Raw genomic sequence first — 23078 nt, forward strand, 5'->3', positions numbered from 1 at the left:
ACTCAGCCGGTTCATATGAAACTGAAAGACCCATGTCTGAATTGGGGGAATTTATATGGGCTTACATGCCCTAATTCAAGCATTTCCTGGAACTGTGTGTGTGTGTGCGTGTGTGTGTGTGTGTGTGTGTGTGTGTGTGTACATGTTCGCCCGTTTCCCTCCCCTGACAGACCACTCGATGTCACTTCCCCCTCCCCACCAATTCACAGACACACACCAGTCACCGGTCATACTCCAGCAAAGCCATAATCACATGGTTTGTCACACTAACTTGCCCACACTACACCACACACACACAAACACAAACACACTTCATAAGCAAATTCAAACTTTGTCAAAGAAAGAAAGAAGATGCTCTATCTAGCTATCTATCATTCCCTATATTATCGTTTTTCATGGGTAAACTTCTTGCCAAGACAGGATTGTCCACCACTACATGCTATCATTTATCTGAATTTGTTGGGGAGAAGACATTTTAATATGCAGATGAGCAGGCAAGACATTTCCGTGTTGCAGCTAGCAAGCATCAACAATAATCTGCAAATAGACTTAACAGATCAAAGTTATTTTTGAGGCAGTCTATGTAAGGTTTGTAAGATGTAAGATCACTGTAATCTAACCTGCAATCTTCTCAGTATAGCTCAAAAGATATGGAGAAGGTATGGACTTCTGATATTCATTCCCTGCTTGGTTTGTTGTTGTATTCTGCTTAATGTGTGTGTTTGGGTTTTTTTTACGTAAAAAAGCTCCTCCCTTATATTATAGCTGCAGCCTCCTCCCACCACGTATAACCATCCAGGCTCAACCAGCTCCGCCTCCGCCAACTACGGGTGTGTATGGCGGGGGAGCAGCCAGTCATAAAACCAAAAAACTCTGGTATGCCTCCCGAATTGTCTTTGATAAAGCAAGGTGAAAGACAAGAATAAACTGGTATTGCTACTGAAGGAGGGAGGAACCTGAGACAGGCCAAAGGAATTAAAACAGATGCTGAGTTGGCCATTTTCTCCTCAGTTTACTTTATCTAACATTTGTTATCTGGACTATTGGGATCCGGGAAACTAGTCTAACCCTACTAACTAGATGTAATACCTCATTCCCATTACTCAGATCCAGGCTGTGCAGAGCTGAGCCTGATAAAAACAAAGCCCAGTTGGTTCATATTGTGTTTCCAGAGCTAACCAGGCGAATGTAATGTTTGTTGCTCTGCTGCGCTGCTGTAGTGGCACGCTATTAACGTTATAAGCTGTTCATCTGTTATGCTAACCGCGGCTAAATTTAGCCGACCGATTGGCTGAGAAATTATGAATGGAGGACTTAGATCTGGTGTAGTTTTATGTTGCCTTCTGTATTCTGTAAATATATGCACAGACAGCAGGGTTGCCTTACACAGCGCATAGAGGAGAGATAATATTATCACCCATCAGCTCTATTTATATTGATCATCTGGTCTTTTTCCAAAGGCCACATCAATTATTGGTAAACATGGTCTGTTTTTATTTGCCATTGCAAAATTATGAACCTGGATGGTAATAATCCAGAAGTATCACAATCAGCTTTGAACCATTTGAGAACTGATTGCATTCGTTTCACTCAGTGGGGGGGTATTTGGATAGGGGTGAAAGCAGGTTTTGTCGGCAGGTTATGTAGATTTTTCATTCAGCCTTACATCTGCAGGGGTGCTACTATGCATAAATCTTACATAATACCTTTAAGATAAAAAAAATATTGACAACTAGCAAGTATTTTTGAAGAAAAACTAAGTTCCATTAGAATAAATCCCATTTTGTGATTGATCATGCCAATGCCTGTCACACTGCATCACCAGCAATTAGTAACTAAACTAAATAAAGTGCTTATTTATGATTGGCATTCATTCCAACCTTCGCTCCATCAGTTTTTTTGTATAGGAAATTTAGAGATTTTCACTAATTTTGCCAAATTCTGTGCATCCTTACATGTCCTCATGGACAATGAATGGAATCTTGTCTTTACCCCATTAGCAGCCTAAAATTGGAGGGTATCAGAAAGAGAGCGGGATTGAGACAGAGATTTACAGCGTAACATCCACCAATTCTTACCTCCAGTCCATAAACCCAGGAGAAGATGGGTGCCTGCTTTCTCTTCCTCTCTCTCGCCCCCCTCCTCTGCTTTGGTTCTTTACTAGAGGCCAGCAGGGGTCATACACCTGAGGGAAAAGGCAATGACGTTTGAATTAACTTAAAACTTTGAATTCCCCCCCGAGGGAGCGAACAGTTAGGCAGCGACTTCGCTACCAAGTGTCTGAACGGAGACGGGGGAGAGAGAGAAAGAACAAGGTGTGAAATGAGAAAGAAAGTGATGAACTGATACCAAGAAAAATGCAAAGCGTTTTGACTAAATGCGTACATGTTATATATTGTACAATGTGGACAAACAAACGGCTGCAAGAGTGTGTGCCAATAAACACACACACAAACACACAGACACACACACCCGCAAGCAATCATATGATGTGTCAGATGCCATGGAGGGGTTCTGGTAAAAGAACAGAAAAAAAGGCTGATGGAAACAGACCGCTTCCTACTTTGACTTCTACAGAACAGAAGTTCTCCAACAGTGAGCAGGGTTGGGAAAGCCCACACACACACACACACACACACTCACTCACACCTTTTAAAAGAAAATGATTAGCAACACAGAAAAGTGATGATGTGTGTGTGTGTGTGTGACTACACATATTTATTCTTTCCACAACATTCACAGCTCTCTAAGAATATGCCAAAAAAATGTAGGCAAAGAGAGGAAGTATTAACGCATGTGGAGTGTGTGTGTGTGTGTGTGTAAACTTCATGCAGATTAAGAGAGAACATACTAAACATAAGTGATGAAGAAGTGCCAGAGGGAAATAGGATATTAGAAGCAAATTGAATTGAATTGATATAACTAGAAGAAAACAGGCTTGTAGAGAGCAGAGCAGGATGGAGGTCAAGTCAGGACAGCAGGGAAGGAGGCAGAGCACAGATGTCTAATTACGCTGCAGACAAACTTGGGGCAAACAGGGACACCATTAGTCTTTATTTCAAAAGCCTGAGGATGTCTCTTCCATATGTGGGGAATACTGTGCCATTCCACCACGAGACTGAGAGAGAGCGTCAGAAATGGCCATTCACATCAAAGACAGTGGTATGTGTAACCCTGAAGGAGAGAGAGAGAGAACAAAATCTGGGATAGACTGCAGATTAATGAAGAAAAAGACGGGCTTTGTCGTCTGCAAACTTTTGTTCCTCTCAATCTAGAAGAAGAAGGCACAAACAGAGAAGCTGCGTTCGCCTCACACTCACGCCCCTCAGAGACCACAGGTGAGCAAAAAAAAAAAAAAAAAAAGCTTTGACAACACCTGAGCTTCGAAGGCACAATGCATTAATACGAAGTACCAGCATGCATGGACGGCAGCTTTAACCAAACAAGCTATGCCCCAGACAGGGAAACCAAACCCAAGCCAGTTGAGCTGGTTAAGCCGGTCTGTCAGAGGGGCGAGTCAGCAACACATCTACCTCTGTAATGACACACACTCACACACACAAAAGCCCACTGGCATGACAGCCCTCCCCACCCATGAGGTAGGCAAAACCCTTCACCTGACATCACAGCCTATAAGCACATCCTATTGTAATAGAGAATAGTGCAGGATTAAAATAAAACACTGCATGATAGCATGACACTAAAACACTGCAGTGGGCTCATGGGAATGATGATGATGATGATGATTAATAGACCACTGAAGGGTTTTTTCAGAGATCATTCTAAGGGAAAACAGGTCAAATCCAATAGATCCAATGCATGCCTATGAACAGCAGAGAGGCAGGTGATGTGCGTGAGACCAGGTTAGGTTTTGGATGTCAGCCGGTGTTCTCGGCTATAATTAGCAGCCAAGTCTCCAGAAATGTACCCGCCGACCCCGCGCTCTCACCTGGACACTCCGCAGCTATTGATAACATACAGCGGGAAAAGCGGCACCTGCTCTAAAACACAAAACAGCCCGCATTTCTGTTTATTTCAGCGGGGAATGAAGCGCCGAAATGCGCCTTTGGCTAAATTATAAAGGGAAATAATTGTCGACGCGTCACACGGGAGTTACCGAATACCCGTGACGTGGATAGTCCTCCCGTGACCCCGATCAGCCCCGAGAGGGAGGGAGAGAGACGGGGTTGAGGCGAGCCGGTGGTGTCATGGCAAACGGAAAAAAACACACACATTTAACTTAACTCTGCATTAGTTTTCCATCAAATCGACAGCAGCGGGCAGGGAAAGTAGTTACCTGAGCGCCGGTGTGTCACCTGTCCTGACTCGTCGCCTCCCACCTGACCGGCCTCTGCACTTCCTGGATTATTCCGTCCCACCCTGCCGCCTTCTTCTTCTTCTTCTTCTTCTTCCTCTTCTTCTTCTTCTTCTTCCTCTGCCCCCTCTCACTTGCTCCACCGGGGGTCACCGCTCTACCGTCCTCGTCCGACAGCTCGACCAGCCGAACGACACCCGGGAGGTTTGTTCTTTTGCAGTCCCACCCCTGGACACCGTGTCGGCGTTTGGATCCCACTCTGTCGACTGCCTCCTCCCTGCAGACCGCCGGCTCTCTGGGCTGCACTCGCCCCCCCCCGTCTGCCTCCGCTGCTGGCCCACTCCGACTCCCAGCTCCTCCTTTCTGAGAACCAGGAAGCGGCTTGCCCTACTTACACCCAGTCGCGGATTGGCTCTGGCAGGGCTAGAGAGGCGACCGCCGGGGTGGGCAGGGCACAGGGGGGAGAGGGAGGGGGAGGAGGAGGGGGTCGGCCACGGTGCGATAGGCCGGTGGTGGTGTCTGTCGCCCCGGCGGGGGAGGGAGGAGGGTAGGGGTGGGCAGGTTTGCAGACTCCCCCCTCGGACGGCGTTTGGGCATCATTGAGCCTCAGAGAGGTGGGTACAGCGGGCAACGAAAGCGGATTGAAGAAGGATATCTGCATATAGCCTACCTGCCAAATGCAAAGGCATTTTCAGTTGAAATAGACTTTGCACCCCCCCCCCCAAACCCCTCCACCCCCTCCCCCCCTCATGACTCAGCACTATTCCCTCAGAGGCCATCTGGAGGTGACCACGGATGGAGAGATGGAAGTCAGCCAGCACAGACATCCTACCGACACAAAACAGGTGCTGGGCTGCAATTCTGAAATGCTTCAACACTGGATCTGAGTTCAAATGAACCTATTGCAATCAATTATACTTTGATGTGTCACCTCTTCTGTGATGGCAGCAAAGGACAACCTCACCAGAGTGACAAGTGTTTTCTTTGAAATTACTTTTTTGTGATTCATTTAAAAAAAAGATTCAGGTCTACTCAGTAGCATAAAACAGTAGCTGGTTTGAGTGAGCATTTTTTTCCAGAAAGTGACAGACAAGTGAGAGATTCTTTTTTGTTACACAAGCATATAGACACTCAGCATCAACCTTTGAAGTGGTTAGGGGTATGGGAATCACCTCGCCCTTTCTAAGTTTGAATCTCATCCTTGCCTCGCTCCAGCAATGTGTGTTGGTGGGTTTTGAAATGAAGTAGCAGGAAGTCTAAATATAATGTTGTGGTGAACCCACCCAGCCCACCTATTACACCCCCTTAACCTTAAATCTCTGCTTGCTCTGCGGTTGTGCTACTTGACTATGGAGGAGTTAAACTAGCCTACATATACCATAATTCACACACAACACAGTACATGAAAAGAATTTCTAATTTCCCATGTCAGTTGTAAATCTGTAGGAGAAACCAACTAGCAGAAAGATGCTTTTATACTTCACTTTGTCAGTCAAGGTGTGATGAATGAACTCTCAATGATGTCAGAGTGAGATCTCAAATTGTCAATTATCAAACTCATAGAAGTAAAACACATAGACAAGCTATTACTATGTAATGCAGTGTTGTAGTAATTTTCCAGCCAGGTGATGAGGAATAATATTGTTCACTAAAACACTCCTGACTCTGTGGTGTTTTGGCCCCAGTCTAGTTTGTTTCCAGTCCAGCCTCAGAATAAAGCTTCCCTCTGAGTCTATTTCAGAGCCAGAATGACAGGCAGCAATTACAGTCCTATTTATTCTCCCCCCCTATTCACGGCTGGTAATCCGGGTTGGTCTGCCATCATTAACCTCTTCCATGCTCCCTCCTGCTCCAAACGGCCTCTCCTCTTCTCATCACATTACCTCATCTGTTTAATGGCCCTCTTGTTCACTCACGCTAAAGCTAATAAATGCTGTAACAACATAAATTGTGATCTTACCTAAGGTGCTCCGTCTTCCTGGAGGGTTGGATCTCACACAGATTATTTGGGTGTTGAGCCCCATCTAGTGGTGACGTCGCGTTACTGTACAGCCAGTAGGCCTGGATCCATCTCTCCTCTGTCTTTATTATGAGTATCCAACTGTGGCCTCTACTGATAATCTATTCTACCTCTGTGTGTAGAAAGTGAGTGTAGAAAGATGGATAGAAATACAAAATGCTAACCACCATAAGCTTTTCTTGCACAATCCCCAGTCTGACAACTCTCCTTCAGTTAAAACAAATCAATACAATGAGTTTTTATCAGCATGACAGTAAACAAACATTTACTGCTACAAGGCAATCGGCAATCCTCCTCTTACAGACAAACAGCTTATGTAGCTTTATGAGACAGAAGATCAAACTCCAAGCCAACTCAGCAGGAGCTATTTAATCAATGTGCAAATTACCACAAGTGTAAATCCAATATGTTAATGCCTCTTAACCCCTAAAGGTGAAAAATAATTCTATCATCGCCGCCTACATGGGCCGGAGGGTTCTTGGAGCCCCTTGAACACTGATGAGGAGACAGTAAGTAAAGTGAGAAATAGAGAAAGCGAGAGTGGGGGGGGGGGGGGGGGGGGGCAGCAGGTGTATCAGAGACAGTGTAATTCATCCTCATGAAGGAGGATATTCATTTAGTTCCAGTCAAGAGCAGGAGAGATTTAAGTGTCCCCACATTCACAAGCTTAACCTTGGATATGAGTCTGCCCGCCCTCTGCGGAGAGGTTCAGGATTAAGCTGGGGGATCCAGGAGCGACAGTGGAGCAGGGAGCGAGACCAGGGCAGGACAGGCAGTCCTCAACCATTCAGCCAGACACACACAGCCATGACCAGGAATTACTCTACTACACACAAGTGTTGTAGTCGAGTCATCAAACCTAGAGTCCAAGTCGAGTCTTAGGTCCTCAATGTTCAAGTCTGATTCCAGTTACTAAGTTACTGAGTTACTAAGGTGTCTCAAGTCTTCAGTACTTGAGTCCAAGTCTGACTAAACAGTTTGAGTTGAGTAATACATGCTAGAGCTAATTAAAAAGAACATATACAAATTAATCTGTCTCATTAAAGGCTTGTTATTGGTTATAACAGTTGTGGAGTTCAGTCATTTAATAAAAATAAAAATCTTAGACATATCAAGGGCTTCTGGAATAGATTTGTGTTTCAAACTATACCAAAAATGAACAATCAAATTCAAAAAACTATAACATCAAAGCTATAATAGTGCATGCACAATGGGTTTTTGTACAAAAAAAAATAAAAAATTCTCATATAGGTAATGTGGCAGCCCATAACAAACAGATTTCCCAAACTGATGCAAGTAACGCATTAACAATACTACTGACACCACCACAGATAACCTAAGAATGTGTGGGGAAACATTGAACTAATTACAAAGTTACACTGCTGCCAGATAATCAGGTACAGATTTAGGGTAATGCTGAAAATATACTGTATATTAGCTTATGTCTAAGATGATTGAGTTCCAAGTTCAATATTCGAGTCACGGGTCATCAATATTTGAGTTTGAGTCAAGTCACAAGTCATCAATATTGGGTATTACAACACTGCTACATACATACATCCTGCCACTGAATATGCATACATGCACTGGGCAGACACACACACACACACACACACAAACACACAAATGAGCACATGCCTGAAACTCACACTCAAAAAACTGATATCTAAATCTGCTTTATTCTTACAACCAGATATACACCACCATCATCATCATCATCATCATCATTGTCATTATCATCATCAGCATGGGTTTCATGATCATAATCGTCCTCAGGATCCTCATTTTAACATCATTATTAGCTAGTTCATTCTGATCAAAAGCTAAAGCTGTGATAAATAAAAAATAAAACATTTGGTCCTTAAATATACAGTCTAGGCAACATGGTATCAGGGGTTAAGACAGGAATGCGTTGTTGCTACCCACACAAAACATCAAACATCACTGGACATGGCATTAAAAACGGTGCCAGTGGGAGAGACAGAGGGAGGGGAGGATAAATTGAACATGAGGCTGATGGAAGGAGAGTGCAAAGTGCAGGGGAAACAGAGGGAGAGGGAGAGAGTCTGTGAGCGTCAAAGAAACAGTTAACAACCAAAGCTCTGGGATCAGATGAAAGGGGGGGTGAGACGGACAGAGATGAAAGACAGAGAGGCAGAGGGGTGAGGAAGCATACACAGACTGAGGCACGTATTTACAGGGAGAGAGGTGGAACAAAATTAACTCAGCCACAGTGTACAGGGGGAGCAGTATTATGTGTCACACAAAAACACAATTCAATTTACAGAAGTTCTCAGTGTGAACATGAAGGTTTAAGAGTTTTGTCTTGCTCCAAAACTAAACACCACACACCTGGGACAATAAAACTACCAGTGGACTGCTCCTAATTATTCAAATCCATATGGTTATCAACTTCACAGTAATTGTTAAACTCTATATCCTTATAATTAGTATTCTGATGAGAAAATATTACACTTTGGTGAAGAATGGGAGGCAAGAGGGAGGTGGAGCTGGAAACCAGGAAGTGCCTGTTCTATTGCCTGCATTTGAAACCGACATTAGGCCTTCTTCCTAACAGCAGCAAGATGGTTATATTCCCATCTTTATTTTTGTCATAGTCAACACCCCTTACATTATGAGTGTCTCAAAAGTCTAAAGTGTATTGCTGTTTCCATTGCCAAGAAAACGGAGACTTTTAACATACACGATTTTACTCTCTGACTCTCAACTATTGCTTCAATCCCATTCTACACTATGATACATTTCCGCTTCAGCTCCCATGCTTGCTCCAACAATCACTAACACAGATATGTATGTATACATTTGGATGTTCACTTTGATTCTACCCTAGCTCGCCACAATCACCAGACCTATAAAGTCTTTCAGTTTTGCTTGATTGATGGCTTTGTTGAAAGTCACGTTAACACCTGATGTTCTAAGAAAATCACATCCTAGAGTGAATGCAAACATGTAACTGTCCACATGAGATAATGGTGGCCTATCATGGGATCTGCTGATCAGCTCCGCCCACAAAACAAGTCTGTCGTTCTGTAAGATTTTCTTCCTCAGGGCCTTATTTCTTACATGTTGGCAGGCAGTTTGTGTCTTAGTCCCTCTGAGTCTTTTCTGGCCAGGGGCAGCTGAGGGTCCTTCTTGCCCCCCTTAGGGGAGGCGGTGTTGGCAGGGGCGGCTGTGGGACAAGCTGCCTGGGGAAGGGGTGCAGCTGGGGCTGACTGGGTGTGTGGAAGGGTGGATGCCTGAGAGGTCTGGGCAGGGCTAGAGGGCGTATTGAGTTTTGAGGAGTGGGTAGGGGCAGCTGTTGTGGTTGGCGTCTGTTTTGGGGAATGAGCGGAGGCAGGTGGGACAGTGGGAGCGGTGTTGGAGGAGGCGGTGGTAAGAGAGGGGTTAATGGCGGTGGGGTTCAGGGATAGGGTTGTTGAGGCTGAGGTTGATGCTGGGGTTGGTTTGGTGGAATGGCCCGAGCCTGGAGTGGGGCTGAGAGTAAGGACAGGAGGGGTTTGTTTTACAGGATGCACTGAGAAAGTTACTTTTGTGGGAGGACTAGAACTAGTGGGTGCTGGGACAGGAGTCGGCGTTTGGGCTGGGGTTAAAGATGTGGCCTGTTTCGGGGTGAGGGTCGAGACGGGAGTGGGGCCTCTGGCTGAGCTGGAGACAGAGGGATGGATAGGGATAGGGCTCTGGGATTTACTCGGGGAGGGAATTGCGGAAGTAATATGAGCCGGAGCTAGGCTCTGAGTGGGAACTGGTGAGGTAACAAAGATAGGAGAAGGAGAAGGGATGGGGGCGGGGGTCTGCGTGGGAGTTTGGGAGGGAGTAGGGGTGTGGGTGCGGGTCTGGGTGGGAGTCGGTGTTGGAGAGTGGATAGGGGTCGGCGCAGGACTGAGACCAGACAAGGGAGAAGCAGAAGGAGGCGTGTTGGAGGCCTTGGCTCTGGGACTCTGGGGATGGGTCGGGGAGGAGGTGACAGAAGAGGAGGGAGGAGAGGAGGAGGTGAGAGAGGACTTTGGCCCAAAGGTCTGAGGTAGCGGGACAGGGGTAGACACAGAGGACGGAGGGGGAGTGGAGGACGGAGAGGGAGAGGAAGAGCGAGGGGAAGGTGTAGGGATTGGTTTGGGGCGAGGAGTTGAAGTGAGCGATAGTGGGCTTGTTCCAGCTGAGGGAGAGGTGGAGCAGGGAGGAGGGGAGGAGGAGCGAGAGGGGGTTGTAGGGATCGGTTTCGGGCGAGGCGTCTGGGTGAGCACGGGGGTAGGAGTAGATGGGGTAGGTACGGGTGATGGGGTGGCAGAGGAGAGGGGGGTCTGCTTAGGACAGGAAGAGGAGGGCGGGGAAACTACTGAAGAGGGTATGTGTGTAGCTGTGGGTGGGGGTATAGGGGCAGACTGTGTGTATGTGGCTGTAGGTGCAGAGATAGCCTGTGCTATGGTGGACTGAATAGGAACCATGGCCGGTGCTTGTGTTTGTGTATTAAATGGTGGCATTGGTATCGGCTGAAGCGGAGCATTAGAATTAGAGGTCAACATGCCCGCACTCCCTCCCCTGGCTAACTGCCCTGCCAGGAAGGGAGCCGATAGCAAATTGCCACCAGAGGCCTTGCGATGGAGAGGCGGGTGAGGCTGCACTCCAGCCCAAGAGCGGTGAGGCAGAGTGGGCTGTGAGGCGGACAGCAGCCTGGCCTCCTGGGTGAGTCGGCCCAGCGCAGGGAGACCTTGTGAACTGCTTCCTCCATGACGTAACAGAGCCTCCTTCGCCCCCGGCTGGCTCGACACAGAGCTGTGGCCATCTGACGGGGCACCAGAGGCAGCGGAGGGGTTGGTGGTGGGTACCTTGTGGAGGGGTGGAGTTGTGGCCCCTCCTCCCGTAGGGGTTCCAGGTGATCCGCCAATCACTGAAGGATGATCAGACTGGAGGCGGAGACTGTAATGAAGGGCCCTTCCTAGTTGGACGGAGGCTGGGACAGAAGAGGCTGGGGTGGGTGGGGTTTTAGCAACAGGTGGTGATGTCAGTCCCCCGGGAGGGCCCATGGGGGAGACAGGAAATCCCCCTCTGGGGGACAAGCCGCCCATCCCTCCCACTCCCATCATTCCAATGAGAGAGCTCACAGAGGGGCGCAGCGGCTGTAACACAGGGGCCCGCGGAGGAGACAGAGGGAAAGAGGAGGAGGGAGAAGGAGAGATAAGAGGGGAGGGCAGGAATATAGCGCCTCCAAGGGCATGCTGCTGCTGTAACTGCTGTAGCTGCTGCTGTTGTTGCTGCTGCTGGTGCATGAGGGCGATGGCTACATTAGTGGTAGCGGCTGCAGTCTGCAAGGGGGCGTGGACCAGCGGTGCCCAGATCACAGGCCGGGGCCGCGGAGACACTGTGCCACTTCCTCCCATGGCCCCACCCCTTCCTGCGGCAGCGGCTGCAATGGCCTCCTGCATGGCAGGCATGCTGTCATGTTTGACAATCTGCTGCACCAGCATGCTATCACAGGAACCCAGACCGCTCATTGCCAGGCCTCCTCCTGCACCTGGACCCCCTCCACCCCGACCGCCACCACGACCTATACTGCCCCCCATGGAACCACCCTGGGACGACTTCCGTAGCAGCATGGAGTTCTTCCTGCCTATAGAGGTGAAAGCAGAGAGAAAATTATGAGGAAAAAATCCACAGGGATATTTATCTCCTGAAATATGAAGTGCGAAAACAAGTTCCAGAAATGAAAGGTGTGAAAGAGTGACAAGCTTTCACTTAGAGGGAAAAGTTGACTACTGAATGAATCACAAACAACATGGTTTTGGCCTCAAGGTGTTTCTGTTCTTTGCTCCTGAATGTCTCTCATCCTTGAATTATTTTAGTATTTCTTTCCTTCAGCTTGTTTTCAAAGATGATTCCTGACCTTTCCGCTGAGGACACTGCACAAAACGCCTTAGAAATACAGCTAAATTGGGTGAAAAATCACGAGTATGTGGCAAGGTCATTGAACAAAGCCCTATGGAATCAAAAAGCTGAATGGAAAAAGCAAGTCATCGCACAAAAAAAAGATTGAAAGAGGAATGGATGAGCCAATCAGAATTCAACGCATTACCAATACGGTCCAATCGGTCAACAGCTACAGTTTCAAAGGCCCGACGCATCATGGGGTGTTCCTCCAGCACCTCATTGAAGCTGTCCACACTGAGGGAGTACAGACGACAATACGTATCCGCACGGACACTGGCCGTCCTCCGCCCACGAGTCAACAAGCAGATCTCTGAAAGTGGGATGGGGAGACAATGGAAGGAGGGAACGGGGAAAAGAGAAGGAAAGAGAATTGGCAGGGAAAATTCAGTGGAATGTGTTCATAAACTTTCATCTCATTCACCCTTGTATTCGTCCAGTCTCATGGGTCTTGGCGAGATAGTAATGCAAGACTACCGTCACCCTCATCTCCCGCATCCCAAGTATCTTCCTCCCTTAATCACTTCCACCTCTTCCCAACTCCCTAGCCATCTCCGTACTTCCTCACCTCCAAAGTATGACCCATCGCTCAGCTTGGTCTCCTTGTTGCCACGGGTCAGCACACTGACTCGTCCGTGTTGGATGAAGTACATCTTCCGTCCGACCGTTCCCTCGCGGATGATGAAGTCTGCAGGCTGGAACACTTCAAAGCGGAGCTTGGTCAGCACGGCAGTCACAAAGTTAGGATCGGCGTTGGCAAACAGCGGCATGTTAGCCACCAGGCTACGGCAGTTAAAGCTGACAATCTCCTAGACGGAGAGAGAGAAGAGATAAAGAAAGCATGGCAGGAAAGATAGAGAGGCTGTTTTGGAAGCTCGAGGGAAGGACAGGCTGTTTAGTGGGCGTTTTGTGGGTGTTGGTGAATTTATTACCTCTTTAAGTGGCTCACTGAGTTCTCCCAGTATGTTCTCCTCGTCAAACATTTTTCCCTGGAAGCGATGTTCGTAGTACTCATGGATCTTTTGACGTACGTCTGCAGGGAGCTTATGGAACGACATGTACTGCTCCACCTGCTTGTACTGCAATAACACACGAGCACACACACACACACACACAGGTGAGGAATCTGCAAGGAAACATTCAGCACATGCACTTTTGCGACGCCTATGAGTAAATAACCTCTATTTCCACAGCCATACATGCTGCACAATTACTTTGGTCAGAAATGGATTGAATGAATGGAGGTTAATGGTTTTGAGGGACAGAAGGATGAAGCAATGGACAGGTGAGTGTTGTGTTTTACCTTTTCCTGGTACTGTCGTCGGGAGGAGTCGAGGGACTGGATGAGAGCGGTGGCGTGGCCAATGAACATGGCGTAGCAGGTAGCACCCACGATCATACTGAGCATGGTGAGCCACACATCAGTCATGCCTTCTGGAGCCTGGGCCCCGTACCCAATACACAACATGTGGCTCATGGCCTTGAACAGAGCATAGGAGTACTGCACTCCCCAAGTGTCGTTCTACAGTGAGTGGGAGAGAGAGAGAGAGGGGGGGGGGTGACATAAGAGAGAAAGAAGGTTCAAGTGTTAATTACCAAGACATAGCAATATTGAACCGTTCTTATTGTAGTGAGGTTATTCCCTGCCATCATTTCAGAGGCTCTTAACCACCCCACTTCAGAAAATACAGAGTGAGACCATAACTTTTAACAGCTGAGGGACTGGAAATTACTTTGAGGGCTGCCAGGAAGTATAAAACCAGATAGATAATAAAATGAAAATCAGATTTTATTGAACAATATTCTATAAGACTACAAATGAAATGGCTAGTGTCTGTTTGTGTAGCTTCTCAGGAGTGTATGTGTGAGTGTGTGTGTGTGTGTGTGTGTGTGTGTGTGTGTGTATGTGTGTGTGCGTGTGCGTGCATCCGCATATGTCTTAAGTTGTGCGTGAGTGAGTCCAATTATATCCCTGCTCAGATGTTAATGGTCCAGTGGACCATGAGGGGACTTTCTCTGGGGAAAATCCCAGCATCAGCCACCCTAGCAACAGTCACCCAGGCAACCACTGAGACATGAGTCAGCTATTCACACAGCTGTGTATCTGTGTGTGTTCATCAGTATCCATGCCTGTGTGTTTGCATGCACGTGATAAAATCTCCAGCAAATCCCTAGGCTTTTGATTGTTTGCGGGTGTTCAGATCTCCACCTAATCTGTTTCCACATTTTTAATTGGAGAATCTTTATTGTGATGATGATAGTCAATCTTATTCCAATTGGACATGTTGCTGCATGAGGCAATTAACACAGATGGAGAGCAAACAATGTCAGACTAGATAAACACCCTCATTCTGCACATACACACGCACACACACACACACACACACGCACGCACACAACCCAAAACCTGTCCATACTGAATCTGTGGTGTTTATACATATTCATTCAAACCTTTATTTAAACTCGAATAACCATTGAGGTTGCCCTCATTTACAATGATGTCGAGTTACAAACAAGTTAAAAGTTTAAAATAAATAGGACAAGACATAGATGAGAATATATATAATATATATTCTCATCTATATATATATATATTTGAATATATATATTCAAAAAAGCTGAGATATCCCTTTGTATTTCATGTAAACAGATTCAAAGCCATGCTCTCTGTCTTTTTTTGTTGAACACAGTACAATAAAATAACTCATTGAAACATACTTACATACAACATAAAACAGTCAAACACATGAACACACACATACTGACTGCTGGTCAGCGACTCACCACCATGTTGTTCTTGGAGACCCAGCAGTCCGGAGGGAAGTCCTGCAGCATGGGGACCAGGAACTGGAGGCAGCCGTCCCAGTGGCACAGCAGCAGCATCATACCGATCAGGTTCACGATCCTCACCATGGCACTGGCCAGGTCATAGGTCATGTGGAAGATCTGAGGAGGAGCAGAGGGAAAGAGGAGGAGAAAGATATGGAGAGAAGGGGAGTAAATAAATGAATGGGTGGAGAGGGTAAATGAGGTTTTAACTTTTGATATGTTTTGTTTGAGACTGCTACATCACATAGTAAACAACATAACTGAACTGAGGGATTTCATTTAAAAATTTTACATATCCATTTTGGTAAAAATTTGCTGCCGGAAATTCATCAGTAAATTTTTCACAAACGGAAGTGATTCTACCCCAAAAACATAACTAATAACTATTTTATAAGTAAAGGTCTTACGATGACTCACAACTTCAATAGTAACTATTCACTATTTTGTGCTTTATTTTCTTGCCGTTTATTTCTATTTTGTACTGTTCTTTTTTGCCATCATTTTTAGGCATCATTGTTTTTTTGGACATCTCATTTTGGAATGAAACTCTCTCTTGAGTTTAGAACTAACTCTTTCAAATGAATATCTCTTTCCCTTCTGCTCCGTTCTCTGTCCCCAGCCTCTGTTCCCCGCTCTTCCTCACCTCCTCCCATTGGTGGATGTATCGGATGAGTCTGGACAGGCGGAGGAGTCGAAGCAGGCTCAGGATCTTGGTGAAGCGCACGATGCGCAGCGCCCTGGCTGTCCTGTAGACCTCCGAGTCCAGACGGGCCTCCAGATCCACCATCAGGAAGATGTAGTCCACTGGGATGGATGACACAAAGTCCACCAGGAACCAGCTCTTCAGGTAGCGCTGGCGGATTGCCCTGCGTTAGACCAGCATGGGAGAACAATCACATTCCTAATTTGTTGGTTTGCATACTATCTCTGTGCAAGTGAATCCAATATTTGCATGACATTAAAGTCCCCTCATTAATATTCAGGAGGAGCAGAACTGGAACGAGAACAAAAGCTTTGCCACTGGCTGCGTTTCACCTTTGCACATCTCACACATGGATTTGTTTGAACACACACCCAGCAGATGGCCAGAAGAATGAAACTAAACGATGGCAGTAGTGCTGGTGTTTTGCCTATATTATAGACTACACACACACACACACATACACACACACACACACACACAAACAATGTTCCCTTCCTCATCATCTAAGAATAATGCACATACATTACCAAGGGTGGAAGTAACGTTACTGTGAGCAGCTTTTTTGTGTAATTGTACTTTTTTTAAAGGCAGTAATTTTACTTTTACTACATTTTAAATCACATCAATTACAGAGTGCAAATTCTGTGGCTCTTCATAAGCAACAGAAAGTGGGCAGTTGTAAATTGGCCAATTGTGGAGCCATTTGCAGTGAACAATCAGTCAGCAAAGAAGAGAAGAGTAATCTGGCTTTACTTTGCTTGTGCACTTTATTTTGTAGTTTCTAATTTATCCAATTAAAAGAATCTGTGTCCTCTCCTCATTTTAGAATTGCGTGGGAAAGATCACATCTCTCATTGTAGCCTACTTTTTACTTTTACTTCAGTAGATTTTCACACCAGTACTTTTACTTCTACTTAAGTAATATATCAGCAAAGGAACAGTACTTCTACTTGAGTAGGACATTCTAGTATACTCTGTCCACCACTGTACATGAAACATGTGCTTCTACTGACCTGGGGTCCAGCAGTATCTCAGTACTGTCTTCCTTGACTATGCCAGTCCTGAAGTTGAGAACCAGGTCGACCAAGAAGAGAGTGTCAGAGACCACATTGAAGATGATCCATGGAGGAGTATTCTCGTCCTTGAAGAAAGTGATGCCTACTGGCAGTATGATCAGGTTCCCCATCATCAACAGTAACATCAACAGGTCCCAGTAGAATCTAGACAAAGAGAGGGGGGGGGGGAGGCAAATCGTCAGTAACCTTGGCAAGGATCATCAAATCTATGCTATTTTGCATGCTACAGTGTATAACTGGATGATGTAGCCTTGTCATAAATATGGAGTAATAGTCATGTCATTCTGATGCTCGAGCTGAAAGTGATGAAAGGATGGAGAAAGAGGCGATCCAATCATCTGGAGACACTTTCACTCATCTCTCTGTGTCTTTTTGTCCTAATCCCTTTACCCATATTTTCAGTCATCAGAACCCATATCAGTGTCTTGCATCTCTTTCCTCTCTCTCTCTCGCTCTCTCTCTCTCTCTCTCTGGGCAAGTATACTCAAGCTCCGTGGTCGATTGCTATTGAGCGCTAATTTAGTAACACAACCTCATGGTGTGACGCTAGCACTAGACTGATGAAGATTAAGTATGAGTCATCACTCTGCCACACACACACACACAGACACTTCTCACTGACTTTCTCACTTATGCTGACAGATGTATCACTTGGTAATCACTGGCATTAAATCCAGGGATTAATTTACAGCAACACAGACATAGACACACAGGGAAACTGTCGCTGTTGTGGAGAGGAGGAGGATTGTGTCCTGACCTTGAGGAACATGCTTTTGCTAACTCTGATTATAGGGAAGAATTCTATCAATCACATCATAACACACTTCCATGTCCATGTCTGTCAATGGTATCCCTATATTACAGATAATCCAAAGTCGTTATAATGGTATGACCTGATCAAGGGTGTGACCTGGCAAAGCTTCTTGGTAGGCAAAACATTTGTTTGTTTGGTGGTGATAATGATGCTGGGCTTTGCTTCATATGCAGTTTATCCTTTTTGGAGATTACCTCTATTTATCCTTGCAATGATTGTTTTTATATTATGAGATGTGTATGACGTCCTTCTCACTATCTGTCTATCAGTGGTGCCATGCCTACATGATACACGCACACAGAAGACCCCACTATCACACTGCTACGCATACAGATTTCTACTCTGTGTATCAGACCTCTAGCACAAAATCAAAACGAAGGTTATCTAACTTCAACAGTGCATGCAATAATGTTTTAGCTTTCTGAGTGATGTAATACAGGACATTGGATGTGCCACCACACATTAATCAGCCTCTGTGTATTAGTTTTCCTTAGTTCTGACTGGGATGTGGCAGCTGATACAAGCTCATTTTTATACCAAACAAATGAGAACAATCAAACAGACAAGAAGAGGTCAGATCTGAACTTGAAAGAATCTGGATATTTGTCAAGTCGGGCCAAATGTTTGACACGTTTCTGATCCATCAACTGTGAAGTCTAACACAACACTGGGCTGTGAACCTGTTGTGAATTGCGCGTGCTTTGTGTAAGTCTGTGTGTATGTGTGCACGCATGTGTGCATGCACACACAAACACCTGTGTGTACTCAAGTGCACTCATACACACATACAGACACATAGGAATTGCAAATGCAATCAAAGTTCCTCTCTACAGCCTCATCAATATTCCATTTTCAACATGAACAGGTGTTGGGAGAGAACTGACCTCCATCTACCTGCTCAGCTGTTGTCAAGCCAAACACTAATTCTACTGTAATTGAGGCCAAGTCTCTCCTGTGCATCCTGTGATTGGTTCCCTGTTCACAGTTGGCCAGATGTCAGTTCTAAGCAAGGTTCCACCCATCAGCCTGCCAGACATACAGACAAACAAGCAGAACAGCATCGGGCTATTACATAATAGATCTCGGTTCCTGTGTGTAATGCCATCAACCTTGTTTTAACAAAACTTGTCTCAACTGATGCCAAAGTGTCTTTCTTTCTGTCTTTCTGTCCCTCCTCCCTTTGACATCGGTGCTCACTTTCCATGCCCCTCTTGATCCCAGTGCATGAATCTGCTCTTCTACTTCTGTCTCACGTTATGTATTCGTATACGTGCAGCAGCACCTCATCTTTCCTTAATGAGGTGGAGGGTGTGAGAGCTTATCAGCAGACTCAATAAAGACGGACCTCACACACACACACGCATACACACACACACACACACACGCAAAGGCTCTTGTGTTCAAGGTCAGAGTCAGGACAAAAACACATGAAGGGGCTTTAGAAGTAATCTGTCTTTCTTTCTCTCCCTTGGGATCCCTTCCTCCAGCCATACAAAGTTCCTCTTTAGCCATTGCTCCAGTCTACAGGTACTTAACTGAAAAGTTAGATGACTGAATTATGCATTATGCATACTCAACTTGCATAATTTAGAATGCCATACATAATTGATCAATATTCAATTGTGATTCTCCGACAGGATAATTAGGACTATTAACATCTTTTGATATCTTGCATGAATATCAATAAGTGTAGGAGGGCTGAGAACAGGCCATTCATTCATCCGCACCCCTTCTTCCATCCGTCCTTCCATTCTTGACTGACCTCATTCACCTTATCACCTGTGAGCGGACTCATAAGCAGCACTTGAGAGTGATCATCAAATTGACAGACAATACAAAATGACGGTTGTGTGTGTGTGTGTGTGTGTGTGTGTGTGTGTGTGTGTGTGTGTGGCTGATGAAACAAAAGTGGGCCAGGAGCCTGGGGGATCAAGTCATCCATTGTTGCTGCAGTCTGTCTGGAGATTATGAATGCTGTCTGTCTCTCTGCTCTGCACCCACACATTACAGGAGCATATTTACACAAGTGACAACCAGCTAATCAACTAGAATGTCCATAAATGTCTAGCATCTCACTCAGTAAATGCATGTGTTAGAAGTATGATTGTGTGTGTGTATGTTGCATGTGTGTGTATTTGTAGCATAATGGCAGAAGTTAACAAAACCTGCCTTTACATACTCCATTCAAATAAATGTAGCCACAACATGGCAACCAGAGAAGCATTTCCCATTCAAATTCCAGACATTTCCTCAACTGTCTAATGAGAAGACAAATTGCCTGCTTAGCCCTTATCTTTGGAGGAGACTTTCATCTATAGGAAAACAAACAACCAGCAACCTTAATAACCATTTTCACCTGTTGTTGGACCTTGTGGTAATTCCACAGTTCATATAGAAGAAAATTCAGATTCCTTGCATGAAGTCACCAGCAGGGAGTGCTGTGCTGGGTTCATCCACTGTTCACAGGAAAACATACTTAACATTTTACTTAATTGACATGGAAGGCTTCTGTCCCTCCCTGATCAGTCAAACTAAATCTGTCCTCCTAATTGCCATTCCCTCACTTATATCTCCTCCCATTCTTCCCTCTGTCTTTTGTGGCCACAAAAGGCCACAATCTGTCTCTCTGTGTTTGCTTCAAGACCCTTTTTCCCCTCACTATTTTCCCCATGTCTCTATTATTGGTGGCCTGTCATAGCTGCATGGTGTCCACACTAGAGGACTTTCATGTGCATCAACACCTCATGCCCCGAGGACTGTTCACCCACTGCACTCCTCTCTCTCATTCTTCCTTTTAACCTTTGGCATCCTCTGTTTCCACTTTGTTTTCTCCAGGGACTCAGTCTCCCGGTGCATTTCGCCTCTCCTCTAACCCTTACTTCACTTTTTGTACTCTACTCTGTTGCTCCATTTATTTTGTGTGTCTTCAGTACATGTTTTAGCTGCAAGTCTTTCTCGCCTCCCCCAGTTCTTCACCTTTTCATTTTCCTGTGGTAGCAACTGATGAGGCTGCTGAGTGCGTGATCTGTTTCTCTTCCCCTCTTCCTCCCTCTCCTCAAGTGTGTATCATCACTCTTCAAGTGATTGTTTGAGTCTTCAGTCGTGTGTGCATTTAGCCTGTACTTTTATCCATACTTGAACTGAGAAAGAATTATGTGTCCTTTATGCCCTACAATTTGGTACAAACTAACATCAATTTGCGTGTGTGTAAGGCTCCATACCTGAAGTCACTGTAGGGGTGTATGATCCACACCCCTGCTGATTTCAGTCTTTCCTGCTCCAGTGCCACAGCTTTGTGGGACCCAAACATACGCAGGCTAAACTTGTTGACCCCCGGCTGAAGCATGGCCCCGAACTGTCTCTGGATGAAGGTGCTCTGGTTGGAGTAGCTGTAATCCTCCCCGTCCAGCCCCATCCCAAAACCACCCATCCCGGACAGACCCCCCATCTCGGGGGTCCCCGCCGCAGTAGTGTTGCAGGCCGTGGTGGTGGTGGTGGTCTCCGGGCCAGTAGCCACCACCACCACACCGGTTCCGGTGGAGGAGGTGGAGGCGAGGGCGGCGCGGGACGAGGCGAAGCCCACGGAGCGTGGCTGAGGCTGGGCGGAGGAGGGCGGAGGCGGCAGGGGCACCGGGGTTGTCGGGGTCCCAGCTGAGCGGAAGGGGAGGCCGTCCCTGGTGGAGGAGCTCATGATGGAGAGGCGACGTCGCCCCCCACCTGAGGCACAGCTGTCGGCGCCGACGGAGCCCTTCTCTCCCTCCAGGGAGGCCTGGGACAGTCTGTACCCCGGAGAGGGCAGGCTGCCCTTACTGCGACGCTTCGAGTCCCCTCCGTTACGCCTGGGGAGGCTGTCACCCCCAGACCCCCCAGCACTACCGGGGGTGCCCACACCTCCCGCCACCCCATCCATCCCAGCTCAGGGAGGAGCGGGGTTAGGGGAGGTGAATATAACCTGTAACTCACGCCCCCTTTGCGAAAACTACCGGTTTAGTATAGTTGACCTGTCTAGGTTACATAGGTTAAAATGTCAATGTCAATTTGAATGTTAAACTCGCAGCCTAGAGAAGAGTGGCCTCTCTGTCTCGTGTCATTCTCCCGGAGCCGACAGCTCACACCTCCGCCCTCCCTCCACCGATGTGTCCATCCTTACCTCAGTGCCCTTGGAAATAGCCACTTAAATCCAGCAATAAAATCCCTCACCCTGCTAGTATGACGGCAGCAGCAGCATCACTTTCACTCTTTTCTCTCAGTGTCTCGTTTGTCCTTATAGATGTTTCTGAATCATTCCTCCTTCCTCGTCCTTGAAACGTTGCTCCCCGCCCGAGGCCCTCCCTCTTCTCTCCACAGCCGCCCTCAACGCTCCGACGCCGGGCATATTGGCACCGGATTCCCGGTCTTTTGTAGATAACGGAGCTCGCCGCTCATTGGCCGTCGGTGTCCTGACTGTGTCCAGGCTGCTCACCCCGTTTTGCTATTTTCAACGTATATCATTATGTAATGGATCATTTGAACGGCGAGGAGAGGTGGTAGATTTGGGAACATTCATCCGCGGATGAATGACAAGGACACTTGAGCCCCTGACAGAAGGGATGGGTTGTTAATGGACATAAGGGACGCACAAAATAGGCACACAGAGGCGCTCAGACTCCAAGGCGCACTGATTCATTCTGACACGCACACTACCAGAAACACGCACACAGAAAAACAGACCGACTAGGACGCACAAGACGGAGGAAACACATGAAAATACCCCAAATTTAGCCCATATTTTCATGGAATCGGTTGCATGGTCTCAATTTCAGTGTCCGAACGACAAAATCATAGTCATCATGATGGAAGACGCGCCGAGATATTGCCCACTCGTGGATGAGACGCTCAGACCGCGAGACACTGTCGGTCGCGGCAACAGGGCTTTTTGTAAAATTGATGTCACGAATGCCGGAATTAACCTGGTCAGGTGTTCAGAGTCCGACGCCCGAAATCTTCTGCTCGTTCAGCGGCGGCGTCTGCGATCCATCCCCAGTTCCACCGACTTTCAATGACATTGTCTTCTGTGACTAACGGCAAGGTTACGGCGTTATCGCTTCCCCGCTCATCCCATTGAAGACAGACAAATAGGGTATACAGTTGTTAGGAACGGAGTACTCCAAGGTAAAACGGTGCGCTCCAAAAAATTCAAGCCTCGTTGAAAAAAACAACAACTTGTTGAACGTTCCTTGTTCCCTGATAGGCTAGACCGATAAGAACCTATGGAGTTCAACCTAATCTAAGTTGAATTTCACTTCTTATTCTGACTCATGCAGGCACATCCACACACGCGCACCACGTACGCAAATGAAATATTAAATAAATAAATGTGCACATAAAGGTCTGAATCTAAT

At 46.5% G+C, this 23078-nt stretch overlaps 1 protein-coding gene across 1 annotated transcript; it reads right to left on the minus strand.

The window, feature by feature from the left end:
• Positions 1-9415: 9415 nt before the first annotated feature.
• Positions 9416-21607, minus strand: LOC139660406 (potassium/sodium hyperpolarization-activated cyclic nucleotide-gated channel 2-like). The gene is made up of 11 exons (XM_071538545.1): positions 20919-21607; positions 16821-17027; positions 15748-15970; positions 15060-15221; positions 13579-13797; positions 13208-13354; positions 12844-13084; positions 12424-12588; positions 10822-11961; positions 9791-10755; positions 9416-9592 (listed from the first exon to the last, which is right to left on the minus strand). Exons 1-11 carry the CDS (start codon positions 21605-21607, stop codon positions 9416-9418), a joined length of 4335 nt encoding a protein of 1444 aa, XP_071394646.1.
• Between the last annotated feature and the right edge of the window lie 1471 nt (positions 21608-23078).

This window comes from Centroberyx affinis, unplaced genomic scaffold (genome assembly GCF_046629955.1).
Source record: "Centroberyx affinis isolate AG114_WGS23_722 - 3 ecotype Tasmania unplaced genomic scaffold, CSIRO-AGI_Caff_v1 ptg003286l_1, whole genome shotgun sequence".
Lineage (NCBI taxonomy): Eukaryota > Metazoa > Chordata > Actinopteri > Beryciformes > Berycidae > Centroberyx > Centroberyx affinis.